At 57.0% G+C, this 23,621-nt stretch overlaps 1 protein-coding gene across 5 annotated transcripts; it reads left to right on the top strand.

Annotated features, from left to right (window-relative positions):
- Positions 1–4,644: 4,644 nt before the first annotated feature.
- MAB21L4 (mab-21 like 4) lies at positions 4,645–15,925 on the top strand. 5 transcript variants are annotated; one of them, XM_015111525.3, is made up of 5 exons: positions 4,645–7,213; positions 10,866–11,091; positions 12,468–12,621; positions 13,955–14,311; positions 15,424–15,925. In XM_015111525.3, exons 1-5 carry the CDS (start codon positions 6,700–6,702, stop codon positions 15,514–15,516), a joined length of 1,344 nt encoding a protein of 447 aa, XP_014967011.3. In that variant the 5' UTR covers positions 4,645–6,699; the 3' UTR covers positions 15,517–15,925. The 5 variants fall into 5 exon arrangements, with proteins under 5 accessions (XP_014967011.3, XP_028687178.2, XP_077814230.1 ...); XM_028831345.2 differs by having other exon boundaries at positions 5,802–7,213; positions 14,093–14,311; XM_077958104.1 differs by lacking the exon at positions 4,645–7,213 and adding an exon at positions 8,625–9,768.
- The last annotated feature ends 7,696 nt before the right edge of the window (positions 15,926–23,621 follow it).

The raw sequence follows: 23,621 nt of genomic DNA, 5'->3' as shown, positions 1-23,621 counted from the left end.
CCGACCTGCCTGGCTTTCGGAGGCTGAGGAAGAACCCTCCTGGGCTCAGGGGAACACCTGTCTGTAGATACATCATCGCCGGGTTTTGTCATTGTTCCCTTGAAACAGGAAACCTCGCTGAGGTTACAGCCTTATCTCCTTGGGGACAGTCCCCGATCCTGGCTGTGCTGGGCCCACGTGGGGACACAGGAACAGATGGCAAGCAGGCACACACACACTGGCTGCCGGGAACCCACAGCCGGCCACAGGTATCTTTTGCTGTCTAGCACCAGTGGGGGATGTGCCTCGGACAGAACCCAAAGAGGCTGTGACCCAGGTCGGCCCCAGGGAGCCATGGAGCCACTCCTCTCAAGCAGTCACTGGCTGTCCTCTCAGACAGTCTGCTCTGCCAGGTGTGGACTCAGCTCTGGCCCTGGGGGGTGCAGAGTCACGGAACGAGCTGAGACAGTGACGGAAGGTAGGAAAGATTCCAGTATGATTACGGCAGGTCGGGCAGCCCTGGAGGCTGTGAGACTGGGACACAGGGCGCCACATTCTGGCCACCGCCCACCCGCTCGGCCGAGCTGCCCTGCACATGAACTTTCTTCAGAGGGCATGGGAGTGCCACCCCGTCCTGCACACAGCGGCGGAGTGGCACCATCTCATCCCCACCTGTCGGGCGTGGACAGGAGGCCAGCTGAGGGCAGGGATGGTGGCTGGTGAGGCAGGTGGTCTGATGCAGGAGAACAAAGCATTCGGTGTGATTGTCAAGGTCTCGTCCACTCTCCTGAGAGGGGAGGCCAGCTGGATACATGTACTGGGTTTTAGAGGGGGATCCAGATGGTTGTGGGGGCAGGCAGGTCCTGAGAGGTTCTGTGGGGTGGGAAAGAAGACCTTGCTCTTCACCCAGCCTGTGTTTACCCACTTGAGGGGTTGCCGGTGGATGCTGCCATGGGCAGGCCCTGGGGGACCTGGGTCCTGGGAGAGGCTGCAGGGCTGGCTGGGGACGCTGCCCTCTGTTGCTTTCTGTCAGCATGGCAGAGGCTGAACACCACCGCACAGTGAAGAAAAGTGCCTGGGGAGGGGGCTCTTGCCTGGGGACCAGAGGAGGCTTGGGGCTACCACCCTGCCCACAGATCCAAAAGTAAGAGCCCAAGCCATAAAGAGCTTAGAAGAAAACGTAGGGAAAAGCTTCATGACACAGGATTTGGCAGTGATTTCTTGGATGTGACATCAAATGCACAGACAATCAAAGACAAAAAAATAGATAAATTGAACTGCATCAGAATTTAAAACTTGTGCATCAAAGGACGCTATGAAGAAAGTGAAAACCCACAGAATGGGAGAAAATATTTACCGATCTTACATCTGATGAAGGATTAGTATTCAGAATGTATGACGAATTCTGGCCGGGCGCGGTGGCTCACACCTGTAATCCCAGCACTTTGGGAGGCTGAGGCAGGTGGGTCACCTGAGGTCAGGAGTTCGAGACCAGCCTGGCCAACATGGCGAAACCCCGTCTCTACTAAAAAAGTACAAAAAAATTGGCTGGGCGTGGTGGTACATGCCTGTCATCCCAGCTACGCAGGAGGCTGAGGCACGAGAATTGCTTGAACCCGGGAGGCGGAAGTTACAGTGAGCCGAATGGCACCACTGCACTCCAGCCTGAGTGACAGGGAGACTGTCCAAAAAAAAAAAAAATTCCTACAACCCAACAACAAGAAAACAATTAAAAATGAGCAAAAGACCTGAACAGACATTTCTCCAAAGAAGATACACGCACGGTCAATAGGCACGTGAAAGACACTCAGAGTCACCTCATCCGAGAAACGCAAATCAAAACCACAGCATGTCAGCACTTCACAGCCCCTGAGATAGCTCTTACCGAGAAAGTGGAGGATGAGTGCTAGGGAGGACGTGGAGAAGCCAGGGATCTTGTGCACTGCAGTGGGAACGGTGTGACAGATCCTCAGAAAATTAAACAGAGTTCCCATGTGATCCAGGAACCCACTTCTGGGCATATACCCCAAGGAACTGAAAGCAGAGACTCAAAGAGATGTTTGTACCCCTGTGTTCACAGCAGCATCTGCACTGCAGCTGATGGTGGAAGGAGCCCAGGTGTCTGTTCACACATGACTGGATACACAAAATGGGGTCCATCCCCACCGTGGAATATTACTCCGCCTTTAAAAGGAAGGAAATTCTCACACATGCCACAATCTGGAAGCCCCCAAGGACATAATGCCAAGTGAAATAAGTGAGTGCTAAGGCCAACGCTTACCTGAGGCCCCAGGAGCGCTGCAAGCCCTAGAAACGGAAGGTAGAATGGTGAGAGCCAGGGGATGGGGGAGGGGAAGGAGTCAGTGTGGGATGGGGACAGGGTCTCAGCTTGGAAGATGAGACAAGCTCTGGAGACTGACGGTGACAATGGCCACACTACAACGTGAACGTTCTTTTTTTTTTTTTTTTTTGGAGACGGAGTCTCGCTCTGTCGCCCAGGCTGGAGTGCAGTGGTGGGATCTCAGCTCACTGCAAGCTCCGCCTCCCGGGTTTACACCATTCTCCTGCTTCAGCCTCCCGAGTAGCTGGGACTACAGGCGCCCGCCACCTCGCCTAGTTTTTTGTACTTTTAGTAGAGACGGGGTTTCACCGTGTTAGCCAGGATGGTCTCGATCTCCTGACCTTGTGATCCGCCCGTCTCGGCCTCCCAAAGTGCTGGGATTACAGGCGTGAGCCACCGCGCCCGGCCAACGTGAACGTTCTTAACGGTGCTGAGCTGCACACTTATAGGTGGTTAAGATGGTAAAAGTTATGTTTATTTACCAAAACGTAAAAAACTAAAACTCCAAACAGCAAGCAAAACAAAACCCACTGTGGCCAGCACCTGGAGATACCTAGAGGATCCCCCACCTGGGTGCGCGTTCCAGGGGAGCTGGGGGCTGGAGCCCTGGGCGGACGGAGCTGGTGGCCCCGTGTGCCCAGGTGGGTGGTCTCCATGCCCCCCAGGCCTGAGAGAACACCCCTTCCCCTCTCTCCACGGCTCTCCACCCACCCCGTGCCGTCGAGCTTCCCTCTTCCCGGGGCCCCTGCCCACCCCCTGTCCTGGGCTGAGCCTGCCTCCAGCTTCCTTCCTGCCTCAGAAAAATGAGTCTGCTCTAACATCTGCTCCCCACTGGCTTTTCCAGGTGAGGGATTAGCCCACCCTCAGCCCCAGGTAGCTCAGCTCCTCAGGGTGGTCCAAAGTAGCCCCCGGCCCATGACACACAGGTGCATCTCCCCACCCCACCCCACCCACCCCACCACACAGCTGACTGCTCCCCAGCTGAGCACACCCCAGCCCTCCCTGTCCACCTGGGGCTTAACTGCCCATCACCTCCTTCCTCCCCCAGCCCCTGCTCCCCTGCGTGTAGGAGCCACAGGGCAAGGCTGACTGTGGCTGGCTGAGGAACGGCCACCTCCTAGTCCCCAGAACCTGTGCAGAGGGGAGAGTGCGGCCTTGCGTGGTAACAGACTGAACTGTGGGTGCATGGAGACCTGTGGGATGAGGAGATTATCTGGGACAGCCCAGTGGCCCTAAATGCTCTCCCCAGTGTCCTTGTAAGAGAAGCAGAAAGAGATAGCACAGCTGCTCATAGGAGAGGACGACGTGAGGACGGAGGCAGCAGAGATGGAGAGACGTGGTCAAGGAACGCGGCTGCACCGGAGCTGGGAGAGGCGGGAGCCACGCTTCCCTGGAGCCTCTGGAGGGAGCTCGGCCATGCAACACCGTGCTCTTGGACGTCTGCCTCCAGAGCTGTGAGAATTCGCTTCTGTCATTTACCTCTGCTGTGGCCTGTCACAGCCCCGGAAACACGCCCACTGTGGGCTGCAGCTGCGTGGAGCCTCCACAGCTCAGGGTGTGCCCCTGGTGCTTCCCTAGCTTCAGCCCCGGGACTCTGTTCAGGCCGGAATGTGTCCTCCCCACCCAACCTCTCCCAGCACATCTGGGACTTCCTGAAATACAGGATCCACGCTGTGGTCCTGAGCTCTGCTGGGAGACTCAATCAACACCCATCTGAGCATTTGCGGTTGCCACGGGTGCCAAGGAACCCCTTCTTGAGTTGCCGAGGCCCCATGGCACGTCTGGTCTCTCTGACCCTCCCCACCCTCACCGTGCTGCCCTCCTGGGGTCAGAGTTGGAGTCCTGGGTGCACTGTGGCTAGTGGTTGCCTGCAGGCCTCTGGAGCACTTGGCCCTTTGTGGTCAAAGCTGCCCAGCCGTCCAGGGCGAGCGCCCGCATCCCCTCCATCAGCAGCGGCTCTCCTCTCTCTCGCACGGGTACAGCTTACCAGGCACCATTGCTTGCCCACAGTTCCCTGGTGTGGTCCACATGCTCCTGTGTGCCAGGCATCGTGCCCGGCTCTAGGGTACACCGAGGAGTGTGACACCATTCCAGCCACAGGAAACTCACCGTGTCATTCGCCACCCGCCAGAGGGGCCAAGGGGCAAGGATGGGGCCTGGCCCATCGGAGGCTCTGACCTCAGCTGGGGCACAGGTGGAGAGAGCGGGGTCCCTTGGGGCAACCATCTGGGTTCAGCTCAGGAACTGGTGGGAGCCAGGAGGCCAGAGCCAGTGAAGGACAGGACAGGGTGTCAGCCGGGACTGACAAGGGGGACGGCCGGGTGGAATCCCCTGCCGAGGAGAGGGGAGGGGCGGGGAGGGGGGCCTGGTCTTGGGCCCTTGGTGTTGACAGCAGTGGAGAGGGGGCTTCAGGGGCAAAGGAGGATGCAAAGCCTGGGGGCTGTCCCCGAGGGAGAAGGGCCCTGCTCTGTGGCCACTGGAGGGAGCAGCTTGGGGGCTGAGGAGCCAGCCTTTCCCATGGCTCAGAGCCCCTGGGCACTTTGAGTAGATTGGGGTGGGGTCGGGGGTCTCCTGGGTGAATTCAGAACACTGGGAGGTTCCTGGGAAGGAAGAGCTGGGACACTGAAGGTGTCATCGTTCACCTCCCTGCAGGCCAGGTCCTGTGGAGATGGAGGACTATGGCACATGGCTGTGTGTGGGGACCTAGGCAGGCCGTGGGTGAGGGCCTAGGACAAATGGGCCCTTGAACCTGAACAGCTGCCCTGGGGAGGGGGACACATGCTCTAGCCAACTCCAGCGAACAGGAGTGGGCCAGTGTGGAGGAGGGATATCTGTCTCTTGCTTGACCGTGGGCTACCCTGTGAGGGGGTGAGCTCCCTGTCCTGGGAGGCGTGGAAGCAGAGACCCACTCACTGGGCTGCAGCCCCTCACAGGGGCTTTCAAGCACCAGGAAGTGAGTGGCTGTTGCCCCTGCCCCACCCCCCTGGGGTCCTGGTTCTGCCCACAGCTCTGACTCAGGTGCAGCTGCCCAGGAGGGTGAGAGGCCCACCTGCGGTGGCCACAGGGGCGGCATCTCCACGACGCCGAGTGGGGCCATCTCCATGTTCGCTGTTTGCAGACACCCCTGCGGCTGAGCACCCAGCGCACCTGGCCAGCGGGCACCCAGCACACCCGGCCAGCGGGCACCCAGCGCACCCGGCCAGCGGGCAGAGCCACGGGTCGCAGACACCCCTGCGGCTGAGCACCCAGCGCACCTGGCCAGCGGGCACCCAGCACACCCGGCCAGCGGGCACCCAGCGCACCCGGCCAGCGGGCAGGGCCACGGGTCGCAGACACCCCTGTGGCTGAGCACCCAGCGCACCCGGCCAGCTGGCAGGGCCAAGGGTCGGTGGGGCGGCTCCCTGCTGGTTGGGACTTGCACGGCCCTGCGCAGGGAGGGGGCGGGGCGGGCAGGGTGCCTGGCGCAGGTGCTGGAGGGGGATGGTGGGGCGAAGTTCTCCACCTGAGTGAGGTGGAGCCACGGAGACTGCTTCTCTCCAGAACCAGACGAGCTCCAGTTCCCAGGCTAGGTGGGTGCCAGCTCCTCTCAGGCTGGAGGCTGGACAGGGTGGGGTGGGGTGGGGACTGGTAGCCCAGGGGTCCGGGGCCCAGATGGCTGGACGCACAGCTGGGGCAGAGGCAGGAGCCACGCCAGGGCTGTGGCCTGTGCACGTTTGAGGTGTCTTCCTTTAAGCCGGGCACAGGTGTCTGAGGGGAACATTGCAGAGACGCAGCCTCCAGGTTCCCCGCCTTCCAGGGAGTCCGGGGCTCCCCCACAGCGGGGTCTGGGCAGCCACCACCCTGCCTCCCCTTTCTCACTGAGCCATGGGGCGCCTTGTGTTCCCTCCAACCTGGCAGGGAGGCTGGGGCAGGGGGGCCTGATCCAGAGACCTGGCCCCTGGGCTGTGGGCAGGAGGGTGGAAGGAGGCCCATCAGGAATACACACAGGCCTCCCCTCCCAGGGATGGCGCAGTCCATGGCAGGATTTCTCCAGGGACCCCAAGCCTGGCTGGGACAGGGGCCTGGGCCTAAGATGCGAGAGCTCTTCTGATGGGAGGGAGGAGGGTAACCAAGCCCAGCCTCCGCCTGCCCTGCACGGCCCCTGTGACATTCCCGATTGCTGGGGACTGACTCACCCCCACTTCAAAGGCCTTAAATAGTTCAGCTATTTAACCTGCCGCACTGTGCCGTCACTCCGGAATTCTGCTCTGCGGGAGCTGAGGCCCCACCTGCAGACCTGCTGCTTACCTGGGCAGGTGCCTCCTCCCAGCCCATCTGCACAGCCGGCCTTCGGAGCCCTCCTCAGGGGCCATTGGCCCTCACCTGCCACCGTTGAAGGGATGCCTGCCCCTGCTGTCCCCACCTCAGCCATGGCTGTGCAGGTGCCCCTGTGGCACCACTACCTGCAGGCCATCCGGTCGCGGGAGGCACAGCGTGCCCAGGACTTCCAGCGCGCAGAGAACGTGCTGCTCACGGTGCTGGAGCGCGTGCATGCCCTGGACCCCCGCTTCATCGTGGACTACTCCCGCGGCCTGGAGGCCTTTCAGTTCGCCTTGCGCTCCTCTGAGGACCCGCTGGACATGGAGGTGCCCCTGTGGGTGGATGCCGAGGCTCTACTGATTGAGGAACCAGAGGCCACCCAGCCGGAGGATGGCCCTGAATTATGCCGACTGGGTGTGCCCAGGGAAGGGGCTGGCCTGGAGCGGTGGACCACCGACGATATCTTCACTGCCTCCTCGGAGGGTGATGCCAAGTGCCGTGGACACATTGTGCCCGGCAAGGTCCTGTGTGTCCTCAAAGACTTGCTGGTGGCAGCCATCGTACACTGCAAGCACCACAGTCTCATCAGGCCAGGTACAGGCACAGCCCACTGCAGTGTATCTGTGTGTACCGACGGGCGGCTGTGCGGGTGCTCGCAGGGCTGTACCTGCCCACTGTGTGGGTTTCTGTGTGCAAGTGTATGAGTGCACATGTGTGTGATTGCCATGTACGTGCACACAGGGTGGCAACTGTCCTCTGTGTGTGACTGCATGCACAGGCGTGTGTGCACGTGTGTAACACTGTGCAAGTGTGAACAGCGTCTTGGGGCACAGAAGTCGGGGGACCTCACTTAGGTCTTCCAGCTCCAAACGCCTCTAACGACAGACGATGTGTTCCGTGTCGTGTGTGTTTGCACGGCGGTTTCCATGGCTGCCGTTCGTCCAGTGGCTGGAGTCCGGGGCAGCTGCTTTGCTGGTGGATTTGCAGGAGGGTCCTTCACACGGCTCCAGGCCGGTGGCTCTGCTGCTAGTCACAGCCTGTGACCTCAAGGATCCTCGAGGCCGTCCCACACCCAATTCCAGTGTCTGGTCATGTTGCACTAGGTGGGAGGGGTGTGTGTGTGCCTGCCTGTGTGCACATGAGTGCAGGGGTGTGAATGCGTGTGCATGTGTGTGCGCATGTCTTATCAGCTTGTGGCTGAGTTGCCTATTGGTGTCCTGAACCCCAAGTGGGCTCTGAGGCTGGGCTTCCGCATGGACCAGGGGCTGGCCTCAGTCTCTCCTCTGGGATCTTTTTGTTTGTTTGTTTGTTTGTTTTTGAGATCAAGTCTTACTCTGTCGCCCAGGCTGGAGTGCCGTGGTGCGATCTTGGCTCACTGCAACCTCCGCCTCCCGGCTTCAAGCGATTCTCCTGCCTCAGCCTCCCGAGTAGCTGGGATTACAGGCATGGGCCACCACGCCCAGCTAATTTTTGTATTTTTAGTAGAGACGGGGTTTCACTATGTTGGCCAGGCTGGTCTTGAACTTCTGACCTCAGGTGATCCGCCCACCTGGGCCTCTCAAACTGTTGGGATTACAGGTGTGAGCCACTGCGCCTGGCCCAACTTTTGGGGCCCTGTTGATATGATCCAGGGCGAGTCTGAGCCCAGGGCTCCTTCAGCAGGAGCTGCCTGGACGGTGAGGGTGGCTGGGAGAACAGGACTTGGCCTGTGCAGGGGCCAGGATGATGGGGACCCTGAGTAGTGCAGCCATCCTCGGGGGATCAGGTTGTCCTGGAAGGGAACTGGGGACTGGAACAGAATTTGCCACATATGAGTCACCACAGTCCTCACAGGGCTTTGTTGCCTCGAGTCACCTCCCTGGTATTCATCTGACCCTCATGTCCTTCGTGAGGTCAGCGGGTGGGGTCAGCTCACCTTCGCGAGAGGCCGGGACCTGCTTGGGGCTGCCCAGCGCTGGGGCCTGCCTGGAGGCCGGGGCACCTTCTCTGAGTTCCGGGGAAGGGTGTGCCGCCGCCGCCGCACACAGCCAGACCTCCAGTCTGCATGCTGGAAGGCCAGGAGGGTGGATTCTAACAGAAGCCCTCCCCAGACCTGTCTGGTGCCCTGGGATGAGTGACCGACCTGACCTCTGGGGGGTCAGCTTCTGTGCTCCCAGCCAGCCCTCACCCTGCCCCCAGCCCCTCGGACTTCCTGCCCCGGCATCTTCTGAGCCTCTAATCATGCAGGCTGTGGGGTGGGTATTTCTATCTTCTTGCTGACCTCACCTGGCCCTGTCCCCACCTGTGAGACAGGCCCACCCGTTGGCGTGAGCAGGAGGCTGTGCCAGGCCCTGAGTCGTTAGGATTAAGTCTAAGCTGCCAGGCTCCTCACACCCCCAGAGTGCGCTCTGAGAAAGCCGACCCGATACTGCAGGCCGCGCCCACGGCCCCTGAAGCTGCGCTGGGCTGGGCCTGCGGGGAAATTCCAGGCATTGTTTCCTGACACTTACCTTAAAAGGGAAGTCGCAGCCTGGGTGACAGGGGTCAGGCTGCCCCCACCCTGGGAACTGGTGAGACCAGCCCAGGGCTGTGGCCTGTGGCTGGGCTGGTGCAGTTGTGGCTGCCTTCCAAGCTGCCAGGTCACGGGCAGCGAGCATGTGTGGCCCACGGCAGATGCAGTGTGTGGCCACTAGAGGCGGCTCTGAATGGCAGGCACCTCAAACGCTGCACTGGGGGGGCCCTCCTTCTCTTTCATTGATGGGAACTGAGGCCCCTGTGGGATGGGCTGCCCAGGCAGCAGAGCCAGGGTTGCCCTGAGGTGGGTCCCAGAGGTGTCCCCAGAACTGCCCCACGGGAGACTGTGGGTGCTGAGGTCCCACACAGCCGGCACCAGGCTTCCTCCGGGAGGGCCCTGGGGCAGTGGGATGGTAGGAAGGTAGGCCCCATGCTCACTCATGATGGGGACCTTTCCCAAGGCACAGGCCAAGATTCCCTTGGGGACACGCCAGCATTCCGCCTGGGCCCAGCTCCCTGTGACCTGGGCCCCCCGTCTGGACAGTGCTGGGGAGGGGAGGGGTGGCCTCTCCCCTGGCGCCTGGGCCAGTGTTGGGCGGGGGCCGTGTGGGTGTCTGCAGTCACCCCGAGTGACACCTCACCCTCTTCATTCTCAGGTATTACTTTGTTTTGGGGGGTTGGGTGACTGAGGCAGAGGTCAGAGGGCCCCTGGATTCACCAGAACGCCCACAGCCCCAGCCCCATTACACCCTGGAACGGGCCCTCCGGGGGCTCTGGGCTCCATGTTAGGGAAGTGGGCACTGGGCTGGGTCTGAGTAGGGAAGGGAGTGGGAAACTTCTTGGCCAGAATGTGCCTCCTGTGGGGTGACAGAGGCCATCGGGCTCTCGGGCAGGGTCTCTCTGGGAAGCGTAGGACCCAGACCTGGTCAGGAAGAGCGGCTGAGCTCTCACTGTGAGCCTGGGCAGCCCAGAAACAGGGGTGGCCAAGCTGGCTCCCCACGACTGGCGGCCACCGCCACCTCTTCTCTCCATGGGAACTGAGCCCCAGCCTGGGCCTGTCCCTCCTGCCCCAGCTGCCCTCATCATGTAGACTGGTCCCCTAGCTGGGTCCAACATGGGGTTCCTGTGCATGCAGTTGATTTGAGTGGCAGGGGGCTCTCAGGGAAGCTTCCAGGGGCAGGGGTAGGGGGCATGGGGAGGAGGAGGCGAGTTCTGGGGAGGAAAGGCCTAGCCTCGCTCCACCCTCTCCAGTTCTGGAGTGGGATTTTCTGGCTCCCTCCCCACAGAGAAGGCAGCAGAGACGCCAGGGCCGTTGTCAGAAGGCAGGGGGCTAGCTGAGGGCTGGGACTTTGGTCCCAGGGCTGGGGCAGAGGGAGCAGGCTTAGGAAGGCCTGGGAAGGCACAGCAGGCGTGGTCCTGGGGTACGGGGTGAGGGCAGTGCCTGGCAAAGGAAAACCTCACGTCGGACGCTGCTGTCATCACTGATGCTGCAGGTCGCTGAGCTGACAGTTGTGCCGAGGACGGTCACCAGTGGGCAGGCATGGTGGCCAGCTCCTCACTCGGCTGAGGTCCAGGGATGCACGCAGGTGTCCGGGGTTGGGATGCTGCAGCCTGCAGGTGGGGGCCAGCAGAGAGGGCTGCAGGGGAGAGGTGATGAGGGGCAGGAGCCAAGTTGGCAGCAGGAGGAGGGCTGTGGAGTGTCCTGGGCGGGTGAGGCAGGTCGAGGAGGAGGGCGTGACTTGGGTCTTTGCAGGTTCGCTGAACGTGGCCAGCCTGAGGGAGGAGCAGCTCCACCTGTCCTTGCTGGTGTCCAGTGGCTGGAGAACAATCAACTTCCACGTGGTGCCCGTGGTGAGAAGGAAGCTTGGGGTGCCTGCCCTGGAGGGGGCCCAGCAGATGCCTGGGTTCCCTGAGGGCAGCTTGAGAAGGATCCTCGGCCAAGGGGTGGACCTGGTGCCGGCCAGCACCCAGCTCTGGAGGTAGGCGCACCCTCCCGGTCACAAGGTTCCTGGGGAGTGGGCAGGAAGGGGCCACTGCTCCCATGCTCCCCCGGCCCCAGCCAGAAGCATCTGCAGGGTCCTCCATCTGCCTCTGCCCCCACGGGCACGTGTGTTCCACTGAGATTACTGGGGTCTCTGGCTGTAGCGAGGGTGGAGATGTGTCCTCTCCCAAGTGGAAAGGGGCCTGGTGGCATCTGACGCTGGGTGATGAGAGACCTGGAATTGTGGACGGCTGCCTTAGATGGGACCATCCACTACCCAGCTTTTGCTTGGGGCAGGAAAATAGCTGAGAGGTCAGGCAACCTGTCCAGGCAGGAGGGTTCCCAGAGAAGCTGAGAGGGTCCCCACACAATGGGGGTGCGTCCACATTGCTGTCTGTGAGAGGAAGGAAAGGGGCACTGGGCAGAGGCTGAGCTCCCCTGGAGACCCCTAGCCAATGGCCAGGGACCGCACCCCATCCAGATCTGACACCGCTGCAACAGCCCCTCGGGGTGGCTCATACCCCCTCACTTGCTGGAAGGATGGTTGAATCCACGCTCGTCAGTGGGGGGCTTTACAAAGCTGGTCATGCCCCTCCTGTGGTTTTCCCCAAAAAGGAAAGGCTTGGCGGAGCGCCCGTCACCTGCCCTGCATTCCCGCTGACCCATCGCACAAGGCGGGGTGGTGTCCAGGCTTGTGGAATAACTACCTGTCCGCCTGCCAAGGAAGGGGAAGGGCTGGCTGGGCAGAGTCATTTTTGCAATTAAATGGGAAAATGACATTTTTGGTGCTCCACGTCCCATAGACTTGGGGGAGACACTGGGCGCACGGCTGTCCTCTGTTGTGGCTCCGTGAAGGGTGGGCCCATGAGGGTGCGGTGCCAAAGCTCCACCACCTCAGCCCATCCAGCATGCACACAGCAAGTCGTCTGGTGTGAGCTGCTCTGAGCTACGGGCATAGGCGGGGCTGGGGAGTGGAGCAGAGATTCTGAGCCCATCGTGTGGCCACCACTGGAGGTTGCCGCCCTGGGCTTCCTGAAGGGGCCGTGGGTGGAGCTGTCACACCCCCGGGCTGGGTGGCTCCAACCTGGACAGGTCTGAGAGGCACCTTCCTGTCTACACAAAGGGCCGGGCTGGCCTGGAGGCTCCAACCTCCCTCTGTATTCAGGGCCAGGGAGTCTCCACGAAAAGCAGGGGTGCACACTGCACAGCCGATGACCGCAGCTCCGGAGAAGCCTGGGGTCCAGGCTGGGTCCCACCAGCAGACGCAGCACAGCATGACCCCGGCCAGGGCCTGAACCTCCGGGGCTCAGGAGCTCCTCATGCTGGGGGCCAACAGCGGCGGGGGCTGACCCCGTGCATCTCTCTGGGCCCCAGGACCTCCACTAACTACCTGCTCACCAGGCTGCTGGGGGAGCTGGGCTCCCTGCAGGGCCATCGCCTGGACAGCCTCTCCATCCTCGACCGGGTCAACCACGAGAGCTGGCGAGACGGTGGCCGGACTGACGGCCTGACCTTTGGCCACCTGAAGGTACCCAGGGCGGGACTCGGGATTGTCTGTCAGCAGGGCCCGGGGGTAGGTGCACCTAGGGGAGTCCCTCCTGCCAGCCCTGACTGGCGGGCAGCTGGTGTGAGCCCTGAGTCGGAGTTGGGGGGATTCTGAGGGCCCGTCCAGGTTCTGAGGTGAGGCCGTGGCTCATGGGGGTCATGGGAACGTGGCCGCAGGACCCGTGGTGCCACAGGCTGGCCTTCGCCATCCCTGGGCCGTGACCTTGGCAGCCCTCCTGGCCCTGGGACACTGTTGAGTAGAACCTCAGGGTGGGGCCTCACAGAGCCCAGTGTTCCTGCCCAGTGAGCCTCCTCCCAGTGTCTGGGAATGTCACCCGGCTGGGACACCTCCCTCTGGGGGTTCCCAGCAGAGCCCAGGCACACCCCTCTCTCTGCTTCCTGGGCCACAGTGACAGTCTGCAGAACTCTGTCCTGGGGCTTTGTAATGTCAAATGCTGAGAAGAACAAGGGACGGGCAGGGGCCAGGGACTCCAACCCACCCCAACCCCGAGGAAGCAGGTGCTGTGCTGTCTTGGGGTGTCTGCTCGGCTGGCCGCTCCCTGGAGTGCGTGGCTGGCCGGGCGCCGCTCCACAGATGGGGCTGGCCCCTCCACCTGGCTCAGTGTTGAGGCAGAGGCGCCCCTTCTGGTGTTGGGAGTCCCCACATGATCTCTGGCCACGCCCTCTCAGGCCTCCCCCTGACCTGGAGCTTCCAGCTCCCCTTGAGGCCGGATGTGTGGTGGTTCTGAAGCCCCAAACTCAACTGCAGGGTGAGGGGGCCGTGGAAGAAGAGGGTTTGAAAAGCCACTGTGGGACAGGGCCTGGGGCAGGTTGGAGGGGAAGGGTCTCTGGGGCTGCCACAGGCAGCCCATGTCTGTGGTTCAGGCCAGGGGTCGTGAGCACACAGACTAGGACTGTGGCAATGCCATGGGGCCTGTTGGGTTGGGCTGTAGGGGGTGAGTAGGAGCTCAAAGGGGCGAAGGGAAGGAGAGAAAGGCCCAGAGGATGCTGGGAGCTGCAGAGACCCCCAAGGGAGGTCCTGGGGGGTGAAAGGAGGAGCTAGGGTGGGGCTCCAGGGCCAGAGCCAGGCAAGGGAGGAGAGAGAGGGGGTTCATGCCTTCGGGAGCCAGCAGGCTGGGGGCAGCGGGTGGGAGGGGCCTAGGACTCCGACTGGGACGACTGGGACATGGAGGGGAGGGCGCAGGGTAGGGAGAGGTGCGGGTGGGAGCAGGGAGGGGCAGCCAGGGTGAGGGTGGTGGGAGTGCAGCGTAGGCCAGGTGGGACAGGAGGCCAGGGATGACCCCGCTGTCCTGCAGACGGTGCTGCTGTGGGCCTCCGTGCTCTTCCCAGCGCCCGAGGACTGGGCAGAGCTGCAGGGCGCCGTGTACCGCCTGCTGGTGGTGCTGCTCTGTTGCCTGGCCACGCGGAAGCTGCCCCACTTCCTCCACCCTCAGCGCAACCTGCTGCAGGGCAGCGGCCTGGACCTCGGCGCCATCTACAAGCGTGTGGAGGGCTTCGCCAGCCAGCCCGAGGCGGCCCTGCGCATCCACGCCACCCACCTGGGCCGCAGCCCCCCGCCGCGCATCGGCTCCGGGCTCAGGGCACTCCTGCAGCTGCCGGCCAGTGACCCCACTTACTGGGCCACTGCCTACTTCGACGTCCTGCTGGACAAGGTGGGTGCTGGCTGCGGGAGCCTTGGGCAGGCCCAGGGGTGTGGAGGGTGGGGGCGGAGCCCTGGCCCAGCTCCCTGCCCACTCTCTCCCAGGTCAGCGGCCCCAGGAATGCTGAGGCCAGGTCAGGGCTCGGATGGAGAGCATCTGTGGGGACATGTGATGTCTGGGGGTCACACGGGCCATGGGGGGTCCCCTCAGGGCCTGGGGCTGCTCCCTGGAACCAGGGCAGTGGGTCTGACCCTGCTTCCGTTTCCCACCAGAATTGTCCCCCAGCTCACACTTGGTAAATGCTCAGAGCCCCAGCTGCCCACCCTGGAGTTCCATTCCTCGTGAAGGGCTGTGGCCTTACCTGGGCCCCACAGGGACCATGTTTTTTTCTCCCTGGACTCGAGAATCCACAGCCATGCTCCTTGGGACCCTGTGTCCCTCGGGACACTTCTCGTGGGTGCCTGGAGGCTCCACCAACTGTCCTTCCCTGTGCCCCAGGCTCTGCCGCCTCTGCTGAGCCTGCCCAGAGTCCACCCTGCTCCTCGCCCAGGGCCGGGCCCTCACCCTCATCCCAGGAACAAACACGGTCTCCTTCCAGGGCACACTGGGGGTTTCCCAGCCACCCTCTCCCATGTCCTCGTCACAGTGAGGCCACAGGGTAGCTGCCCTCTGCTGGGCATCTCCTATCCTATTTTAGCAAACCTCTGCCTGTTGAGATGCTGATGGCCTCCTGGGGTCTCCCCTCATGCCCAGCACTTAAGAATTTTTACCCCAGAGCCTACAGATTAGGGGGCAAGGGCCATGCTCTGCTCTCAGCAGACCTGTGTGGGCAGGGTGGGGTGAGGGTGGGGTGGTCGCCAGAGGCAGCCTTCAAGCAGCACCCCGTGGGGCCTCCTGTGTGTAGGCCCACACCAGGGACGCCGTGTGTGAGAAGGGGCTCAGGGAGGAGCAGAGGCTGGGCCTGCTCTGCCTCTGGGATGCCCATCCAGGCAGATACCCGGGGCAGGAAGGCCCGGCATGGCCCAGGGAGGGCCGGTTGTTCCATGCTGTGCTCTTGGCCCTGAAAGCTTATCGTGGGCTCCAGGCGTCCTTGTAACCCTTCTCCCCTGCAACCCTGCCTGTAGTTCCAGGTCCTCAACATCCAGGATAAGGACCGGATCTCTGCCATGCAGAGCATCTTCCAGAAGACCAGGACTCTGGGCAGCGAGGAGAGCTGAGCTGGGCCACCTGGTCTTGGCCACCTGTTCTCGGCTGCCTGACAGACTCTGCACTGCACCATGGGAGGCTCCTGGGACATTTGGAAGAAGGAATGGGCTTCTCATTGAGGGGGACAGTGGAGGGATTTTGTCTCCAGGATCGGCCTCTGAGAGTCTTTCAGTGCCTGGTGGGGCAAGGCAGCCTTCTTGGAGCACCTCCTCCCTGGGTCAGGGCCTGGATGCGGGAGCCAAACCCCACGTAGTGCATGTTGACCCAGCCACGTGGTGGTGTTAAGCAAACAGCCTCGGCACGAGACCTGGAGCTGAGGGCTTGGCCCTGCCTGCACTGTGTGCCATTCCTTGGAGAAGAAATGCTGTATGTTTGATCTTGAAGAAATGAATGTGCTGGGTATACCTAGCAGAAAGGGGACTCTCTACTTTTTGTATATCTGTGTGGAAAGTATTTCCCCTAGAAGTAGAAGAGGCTCGTGTGCAGACGGATAATTTTGAGTCTTCTCCATCCTCTGTGAAAGACCCCCCTTCCCCAGCCATCCCCCACTCCCACCTCGTTCTTAGAGCAAACTAAAGGCAGCTGAGGGTGCACACACAGCCATGAGCCCACCTGCCAAGGACTAGTCCCATCTGCTTCTTCCCGTCCCCGTGGAAGTGGCCCCTGATATGGTTTGGATCTGTGTCCCACCCAGATCTCATGTCGAATTGTAATCCCCAGTGTTGGAGGAGGGGCCTGGTGGGAGGTGACTGGATCATGGGGGTGGATTTCTCCCTTGCTGTTCTCGTGATAGTGAGTGAGTTCTCATGAGATCTGGTTGTTTGAGTGTGTGGCTCCTCCCCCTCCCCTTTTGCTCTCTTCCTCCTTCTCCGGCCATGTCAGATGTGCCTCCTTCTTCACCTTCCACCTTGACTGTCAGTTTCCTGAGGCCTCCCAGCCATGCCTCCTGCATAGCCTGGGGGACTGCGAGTCAGTTTCCTGGGGCCTCCCAGCCATGTTTCCTGCACAGCCTGCGGGACTGTGAGTCAGTTAAACCTCTTTATTCATTACTCAGTCTCAGGTAGTTGAGGTAGTTGTTTACAGCAGTACAAGAACCTCCTAATACATCCCCCCTCTCTGATGTAAGGTGTCCTTTCCTGGCATCTGATGCCACCTCCATTCTGTCCTTACCATTCTGTGTCCCCCGCACCTCACAATCTCTCATCAACCCAGCACTGCCTGCCTGCAGCCCATGACCTGCATGGGTCCTGCCTGTTGGACATTTCCTATTCTCCACCTCTGACCTCTCAGGGGCATTTACCCCTCAGTGCCTGAGCTGCAGCTCACACCCTAGGCTCTTGGAGGGAACCTGCAATTCATGCAGCAGCAGCTCCCTGGAGCCTCCTTGAAAGGGACCTCCGGCCATCTGCCAGAGGAAGCGTGTACTCACAACAGGAGATGCCCAGGCCCCTTGAAGGCTGCAAGATCCAGGGCCTGAGCCGACACCCACGCAAGGGGACACAAAATGCCATCGCTCCTCCCCCGTTAGAATGGGGGCTGGTGGAAGGCAGAATCATGGTTCCCACCTGATTCATAATGGAATGGAAGGGCCAGGCCCGCCCTGTGGCCATTCCCTTGGCATTTGATTGTGAAGCAGGGTGGCTGTACATAGGAGTAAGAGCTGTAATAGCAGGAAGGGCCAAGGGGAAGGTTGTTTCGAAATCATCCCTATTCTCATGGCCAAGGTAACCCAGTAAAACATGCCACCTCCTGGGTGTACTAATTTAGTTCTACTTTCAGAGCTTTAATTCACCAACATGGCCCCAGTAGAAGCCAGATGGATTATGGTGAATGGTAGTGGATTACACAAACTTAATCAAGATGTAACCTGTAGTCCACGTGCTGTGCTAGACGTGGTATCTTTAGTATAACAGGACAGCAGGGCCTCTGGAACTTGTATGTGGCCACTGGCCTGGAAGAAAGGCATTCTTTCCAATCCCCGTCGGAGGGGAGGCTCAGACACGGTTTGCATTCACCTGGAAGAGATAACATTATAAGTTCATGGTCTGGCCCAGACTGATGTTAACCCTCTCTTTTGTGTCACAATGTAGCCTAATGGGCCTTCATCACCTGGATGGTCTGTAGAATATCATGCTGGTTCACTGTGTTGTATTCTAATTAGCATGACATCATGCTAATTAGAACTGGAGAGGATTGACTGCAAAGTTCTTTGGATGCCTTCTAAGACACATTCATTCCAGAGGGTGGGAGACAAACCTTACAGTCTCAAGGTCTGGCCCACAGATTCAGACTTTAGAGGCTCAGTGGTGTGGGGCGTGCTGAGACGTTGCTTCCAAGGTAAAGGGGAAGTTTTTGTACCTTGCCCCACCTACTGTGAAGAACAAGCATGGGGCTCAGTGGGTCTCATTGGATTTTGGAGGCTGCATGCACCTCACTTGGGAATGTCCATTTGCTGGGGGACTCAGAAGGCTGTTGGTTCTGAGTGGGGCCAGGGCACAGGCAGGTTCTTGAGCAGATTCACACTGCGATGCCACCAGGGTGCAAATGGTGTCTGCAGTAGAAAGGGGCACCGTGTGGCATCTCTGGCAAACCCCAAAATAGGAGGTGAAGTCCTGGAACGACAGCATATTGTCTGCAGCAGAGAAGTATTCACTGTTGAAAAGCAGCATTTGGTGTGATATTGGGCCCCTGGCCAGGGGACACCAAGTAACTGTGCGACCTGAGTTGCCCACCATGAGCTGAATGTTATGGGGTCCTAAGTGGGGGTGGCAGTGGTGGTGCAAAAGCAATCCATTGTACATGGACATGGCCCCTCAAGGCCAGGCCAAGCAGGGGGGTGGAAACAAGTCAGTTCAATGGACAATGGCTTGGGTCACCCTATCATCACCTAGGTGCACCTGTGCCTCTCCTTTAACCTCACACATATGGCCTTGAGAGGGTTCCCCGGGACTAGATGACCGAGGAAGAAAATCTTGAGCCTGGTTCATAGATATGATGGCTTGGTCTTTCGGTGCAAACCAAAATGGACTTTCCCAGCTCAGGGTTCCTAGAAGACAGTGGTGAGGGAAAATCCTCCGCATGGGCAGAGCATCAAGAAATAGAAACTGAGTGGGGCGAGGTGGCTCACGTCTGTAATCCCAGTACTTTGGGAGGCCGAGGTAGGTGGATCACTTGAGGTCAGGAGTTCGAGACCAGCCTGGCCAACATGGTAAACCCCGTCTCTACTAAAAATACAAAAAATTAGCCGGGCGTGGTGGTGGGTGCCTGTAGTCCCAGCTACTCAGGAGGCTGAGGCAGGAGAATTGCGTGAACCCGGGAGGCAGAGGTTGCAGTGAGCCGAGATCCCGCCAAAGCACTGCAGCCTGGGCAACAAGAGCGAAACTCCGTCTCAAAATAAATACATAAATAAAATAATTAAAAAAAGAAATAGAAATTGTTTGTCTCTTTTGTATGGAGAGACAAGTGGCCCAAGGAAAGGAAACACACAAACATTAAGACAAAGAGTATTACCCGAGGTAAGGGGCGATATTTCATAATGATAAAAATAGTCAATTTGTCCAGAAGGTGTAACAATCCTAACAACAGACCTTCAAAATCATGAAGATGAATGCACAGAGGTAAAGGGAGAAGGAGACAAGATCACATTCACCCTGGGAGAACTGAACACCTCACTCTCAGTTCTTCATAGGAAAAGCAGGCAAACAAAATAAAACAAAACAACAGCAACAACAACAAAACCCCAGTGATACAAAGAAGACTTGAACAACACCGTCATCCAGGCGGACCTGAGGATCTCTGTGGAAGCTCAGAGACAATGAGCTTGACAGTGGCGAAGACGCGTTCATCTCAAGTGTCCGTGGGATAGTCACCAAGACTAGTTTATGAAACAGACTCTCAATGCATTTTCGAAATACTGAAATCCATATACAGTATGAGCTCTGACTGCAACAGACATAAATTTGAAATAAAAAACAAAAAGACATTTAGGATATCCACCGAGTATCTGGAAATTACACAATATAAGTCTAAATAGTCTGTGGTTCAAAGAAGAAATCACAAGGAAATTACAAAATATTTTGATCTGGCTGGGCGCGGTGGCTCAAGCCTGTAATCCCAGCACTTTGGGAGGCCGAGACAGGTGGATCACAAGGTCAGGAGATCGAGACCATCCTGGCTAACACGGTGAAACCCCATCTCTACTAAAAAATACAAAAAACTAGCCGGGCGAGGTGGTGGCAGCGCCTGTAGTCCCAGCCACTCAGGAGGCTGAGGCAGGAGAATGGCGTAAACCCGGGAGGTGGAGCTTGCAGTGAGCTGAGATCCGGCCACTGCACTCCAGCTTGGGCGACAGAGCAAGACTCCGTCTCAAAAAAAAATTTTTTTTTTTTTAATCTGAGTGATAACTAAAACATCTTCTGTCAAAATTTGGGAGATGTAGTGAAGAAAGCACTCAGACGGAAATTTTTAGCTTTAAATGCTCATACTAGAAAACAAATAAATGTTTAAAATCAATTAAGCTTCTACCATAGGAAACTAGAAAAAAAGGAGCAAATTAAAACCAAGGGAAGTAAAATAAAAGGAACAATAAAACTAAGAGTGGAAATCAATAGAAGGCAAACAATTGAGAAAACGATGGTAAATGTTGCTTTTTTGAAGAGATTAATAAATTCAGTGACCCCCTAGCAAGACTGATAATGGAAAAAAAAAGAGAAAATATAAATTACCAATATCAGGAATGAAACAGGGAAATCACTAGCGAACCCGTAAGCATTGAAGGCTAATAAAGGAATATTATGGAAGATTTTATTAAAAAGCCTGTAAGCATTAAAGGATGATAAAGGGATGTGATGGATGATTTTATGCCAACACATTCAATAACTTAGATGGAATCAAGCATGCCCTGGGTAACACAAATTACCAAAACGGGCACAAAGAGAGAGACAAAAATCTAAAGAACTCTATGTCTATTAAAAAATTAGATGTCATTTAAAAAAATCCTTCCCATAGAGTTCCTGTTCCACACGGCTTCACTGGATAATTCTACCAAAATATAAGGGGGAAAAATAGTCCCTATTCTAGACAAATGTAATTGATAAATAAAGGAAAATACTGTCCAAGCCACTTTACAAGACCAATGTAACCTTGCTATCAAAACCTGACAAATATATTACGAGAAAATAAGAGGTCAACGAAACAGCACATCCGTAGAATAAAGAAACATAACTTTATGATCATCTCACTATAGGCAGAAAAGGTATTTGACAAAATACAACAGCTGTTGGCAACAAATACTCTCCGTAAACTAGGACAGGTGGGGACTTCCTGCCTCTGATAGCAGGGCAGCTGCAGAAGCCCGACTGTTGACGTCAGCCTGACGTAGACATTAAACATGTCTGCAAGGCGAGAAGGTGCACGCTCACCGCCGGGATTCAGCACTGTATTGTGGCCTACGCTGTGCAATGAAGCAAGAACAAATACATAAAAGGCAGAAGATGTAAAACCCTATTAGTCACAGAGAGTTTGACTATCTACTTAGATAATTCAAAGGAATCTACAAAGAAGCTACTAGACCTTGTGAATTTAGGAAGGTCAGAAGACACAAGACTAATATAGAAAAAAATGATAGTATATATTTAAAAATAAACAACTGGAAATGAAATTTTTCAAATGCCATGTATAACAGCATCAAAAATATCAAACACCTTGGAATAAATCTAACCAAAGATTTGTGCCCAAGTGCACTGTTTCTAGGAGGGTCCACTTGGAGGGAGAAGGGCCACTGGGGGCCAGGGACGCTGCCCGCTCCTGCCTCCTGGGCTGGGTCAGTGGCTTTCCTGTTCCTGGGTTACTGGCTTTCCTTGAAGAACCCCCTCCCACTTTGCTGTACATTGAAAACTAGAAACATTGCTGAGAGTGATTTAAAAAGACTTAAATTTATGTTTATGAGATGGAATTTATACTTTATTTCCGTTTTCCTTAACTTGATACATAGATTTGGTGCAGTTCCTACCAAAATTTCAGCAAGCTTTTCTGAAGAAATAGACAACATGAGTCTAAAATGTACGCAGAAATTCAAAGGATGCCGAACACGAAAAACCTTTACAAAGGAGAAAAACATTGGAGGACTTGCTCTTAATTTCAAGACTTATTATAAAGCTACAATATTTGCAACAGCATGGGATTGACACAAGGATGCAATGAAACAGAAGAGAGAGGCTGCAAATAGACCCATGAATGTGTAGTCAACGGATTTTTTTTTTTTTTTTTTTTGAGATGGAGACTCGCTCTGTCGCCCAGGCTGGAGTGCAGTGGCTGGATCTCAGCTCACTGCAAGCTCCGCCTCCCGGGTTCACGCCATTCTCCTGCCTCAGCCTTCCGAGTAGCTGGGACTACAGGCGCCGCCACCGCGCCCGGCTAGTTTTTTGTATTTTTTAGTAGAGACGGGGTTTCACCATGTTAGCAAGGATGGTCTCCATCTCCTGACCTCGTGATCCGCCCGTCTCGGCCTCCCAAAGTGCTGGGATTACAGGCTTGAGCCACCGCGCCCGGCCAGTCAACTGATTTTTAACAAAGCTGTCAAGTCAGCTCAATGGGGAAAGGAAAAGTCTGTTTAACAAATGTCACTGGAACTGGGATATCAGTGTGGATAAAAATGAACCTTGACCCCCTTTCTACCCTGTGCGCAAAATTAATATGAGGCGTATCATAGACCTAAACACAAAAGCTGACACTGTAAAATTTCTAGAAGAAAAATGGGAAGATATCATCATGACCTCAAAGTAGGCAAAGGTTTTTAGACAAGATACAGACAGCTCAGACCACAGAAGAAAACTCATTCATAAATACGACTTCTCCAAAACTGAAAATACCTGCTCTTTGAAAGACACAATTAAGAAAATGAATAGGTAAGCTGGGTGTGGGGGCTCACGCCTGTAATTCCAGCACTTTGGGAGGCTGAGGTGAGTGGATCACTTGAAGTCAGGAGTTTGAGACCAGCCTGGCCAACATGGCAAAACCCCGTCTCTACAAAAAAATACAAAAATTAGCCGGGTGTGGTGGTGTGTGCCTGTTATCCCAGCTACAAGGGAGGCTGAGGCAGGAGAATCTCTTGAACCTGGGAGGTGGAGGTTGCAGTGAACCGAGATCATGCCACTGCCCTTCAGCCTGGACACAGTGAGGCTCTGTCTCAAAAAAACAAAAAACAAAAAACAAAAAAAAACAAAAAATGAACAGGTAAGCCACAGAGTGGGAGAAAATGCACATGCCACACATATCTGATAGTATCTAGAATATGTTTCAAAATGATCACACATTGACAATAAAAAGATAAAAATCCAAATATGAACAAAATATCTGAACTGACACTTTTCAGAAGATCTACAAACGGCCGATAGCACATGAGAAGTTGCTCAACATCAATACATCAATAGGCATCAGGGAAATGCAAACTAAAACCAAATCAGACCCGATTTTACACCCCCCAGCAAACAAGGACAACGCTGGTGTGGGTGAGGACGAGGAGCACCCCGGATGCTCGTGCGCAGCTGCCGGAATGAAGCATGGAAGAACCACTTCGGACAATTTCGTGGCAGTCTCGTATGAGGTTAAGCCCATCGTACGACCCTGCAATTCCACTCCTAGTTATTTATCCAAGAAAAATGAAAATATACGGCCACGTGAAGACCTGAATAAGAGTTTCACTACCGCCGTATTCATAACAACCCCAAAATAGAAATAACCCAGATGCTCAGCTATGGCGATGAACCAACAAATCGTGATGTGTCCACACCATGGGACGGCACTCAGCAACAGACACACCGACGCCCACAACGGCACATCCATACCAGGGGACGACACTCAGCAACAGACACACCGGCGCCCACGACGGCACGTCCATACCACGGGAGGACACTCAGCAACAGACACACCGGCGCCCATGACGGCACGTCCATACCAGGAGACGACACTCAGCAACAGACACACCAGCGCCCACAACGGCACATCCACACCACGGGACGGCACTCAGCAACAGACACACCAGCGCCCACAATGGCACATGTGAGTGTCAAAAACTGTAAGTGAAAGAAGCTGGCACAGTGGAGGACCTGCCATGTGT

Source organism: Macaca mulatta, chromosome 12, assembly GCF_049350105.2.
Source record: "Macaca mulatta isolate MMU2019108-1 chromosome 12, T2T-MMU8v2.0, whole genome shotgun sequence".
In the NCBI taxonomy this organism is placed as follows: Eukaryota; Metazoa; Chordata; class Mammalia; order Primates; family Cercopithecidae; genus Macaca; species Macaca mulatta.
This window is presented reverse-complemented; position numbering and strand designations above follow the sequence as displayed.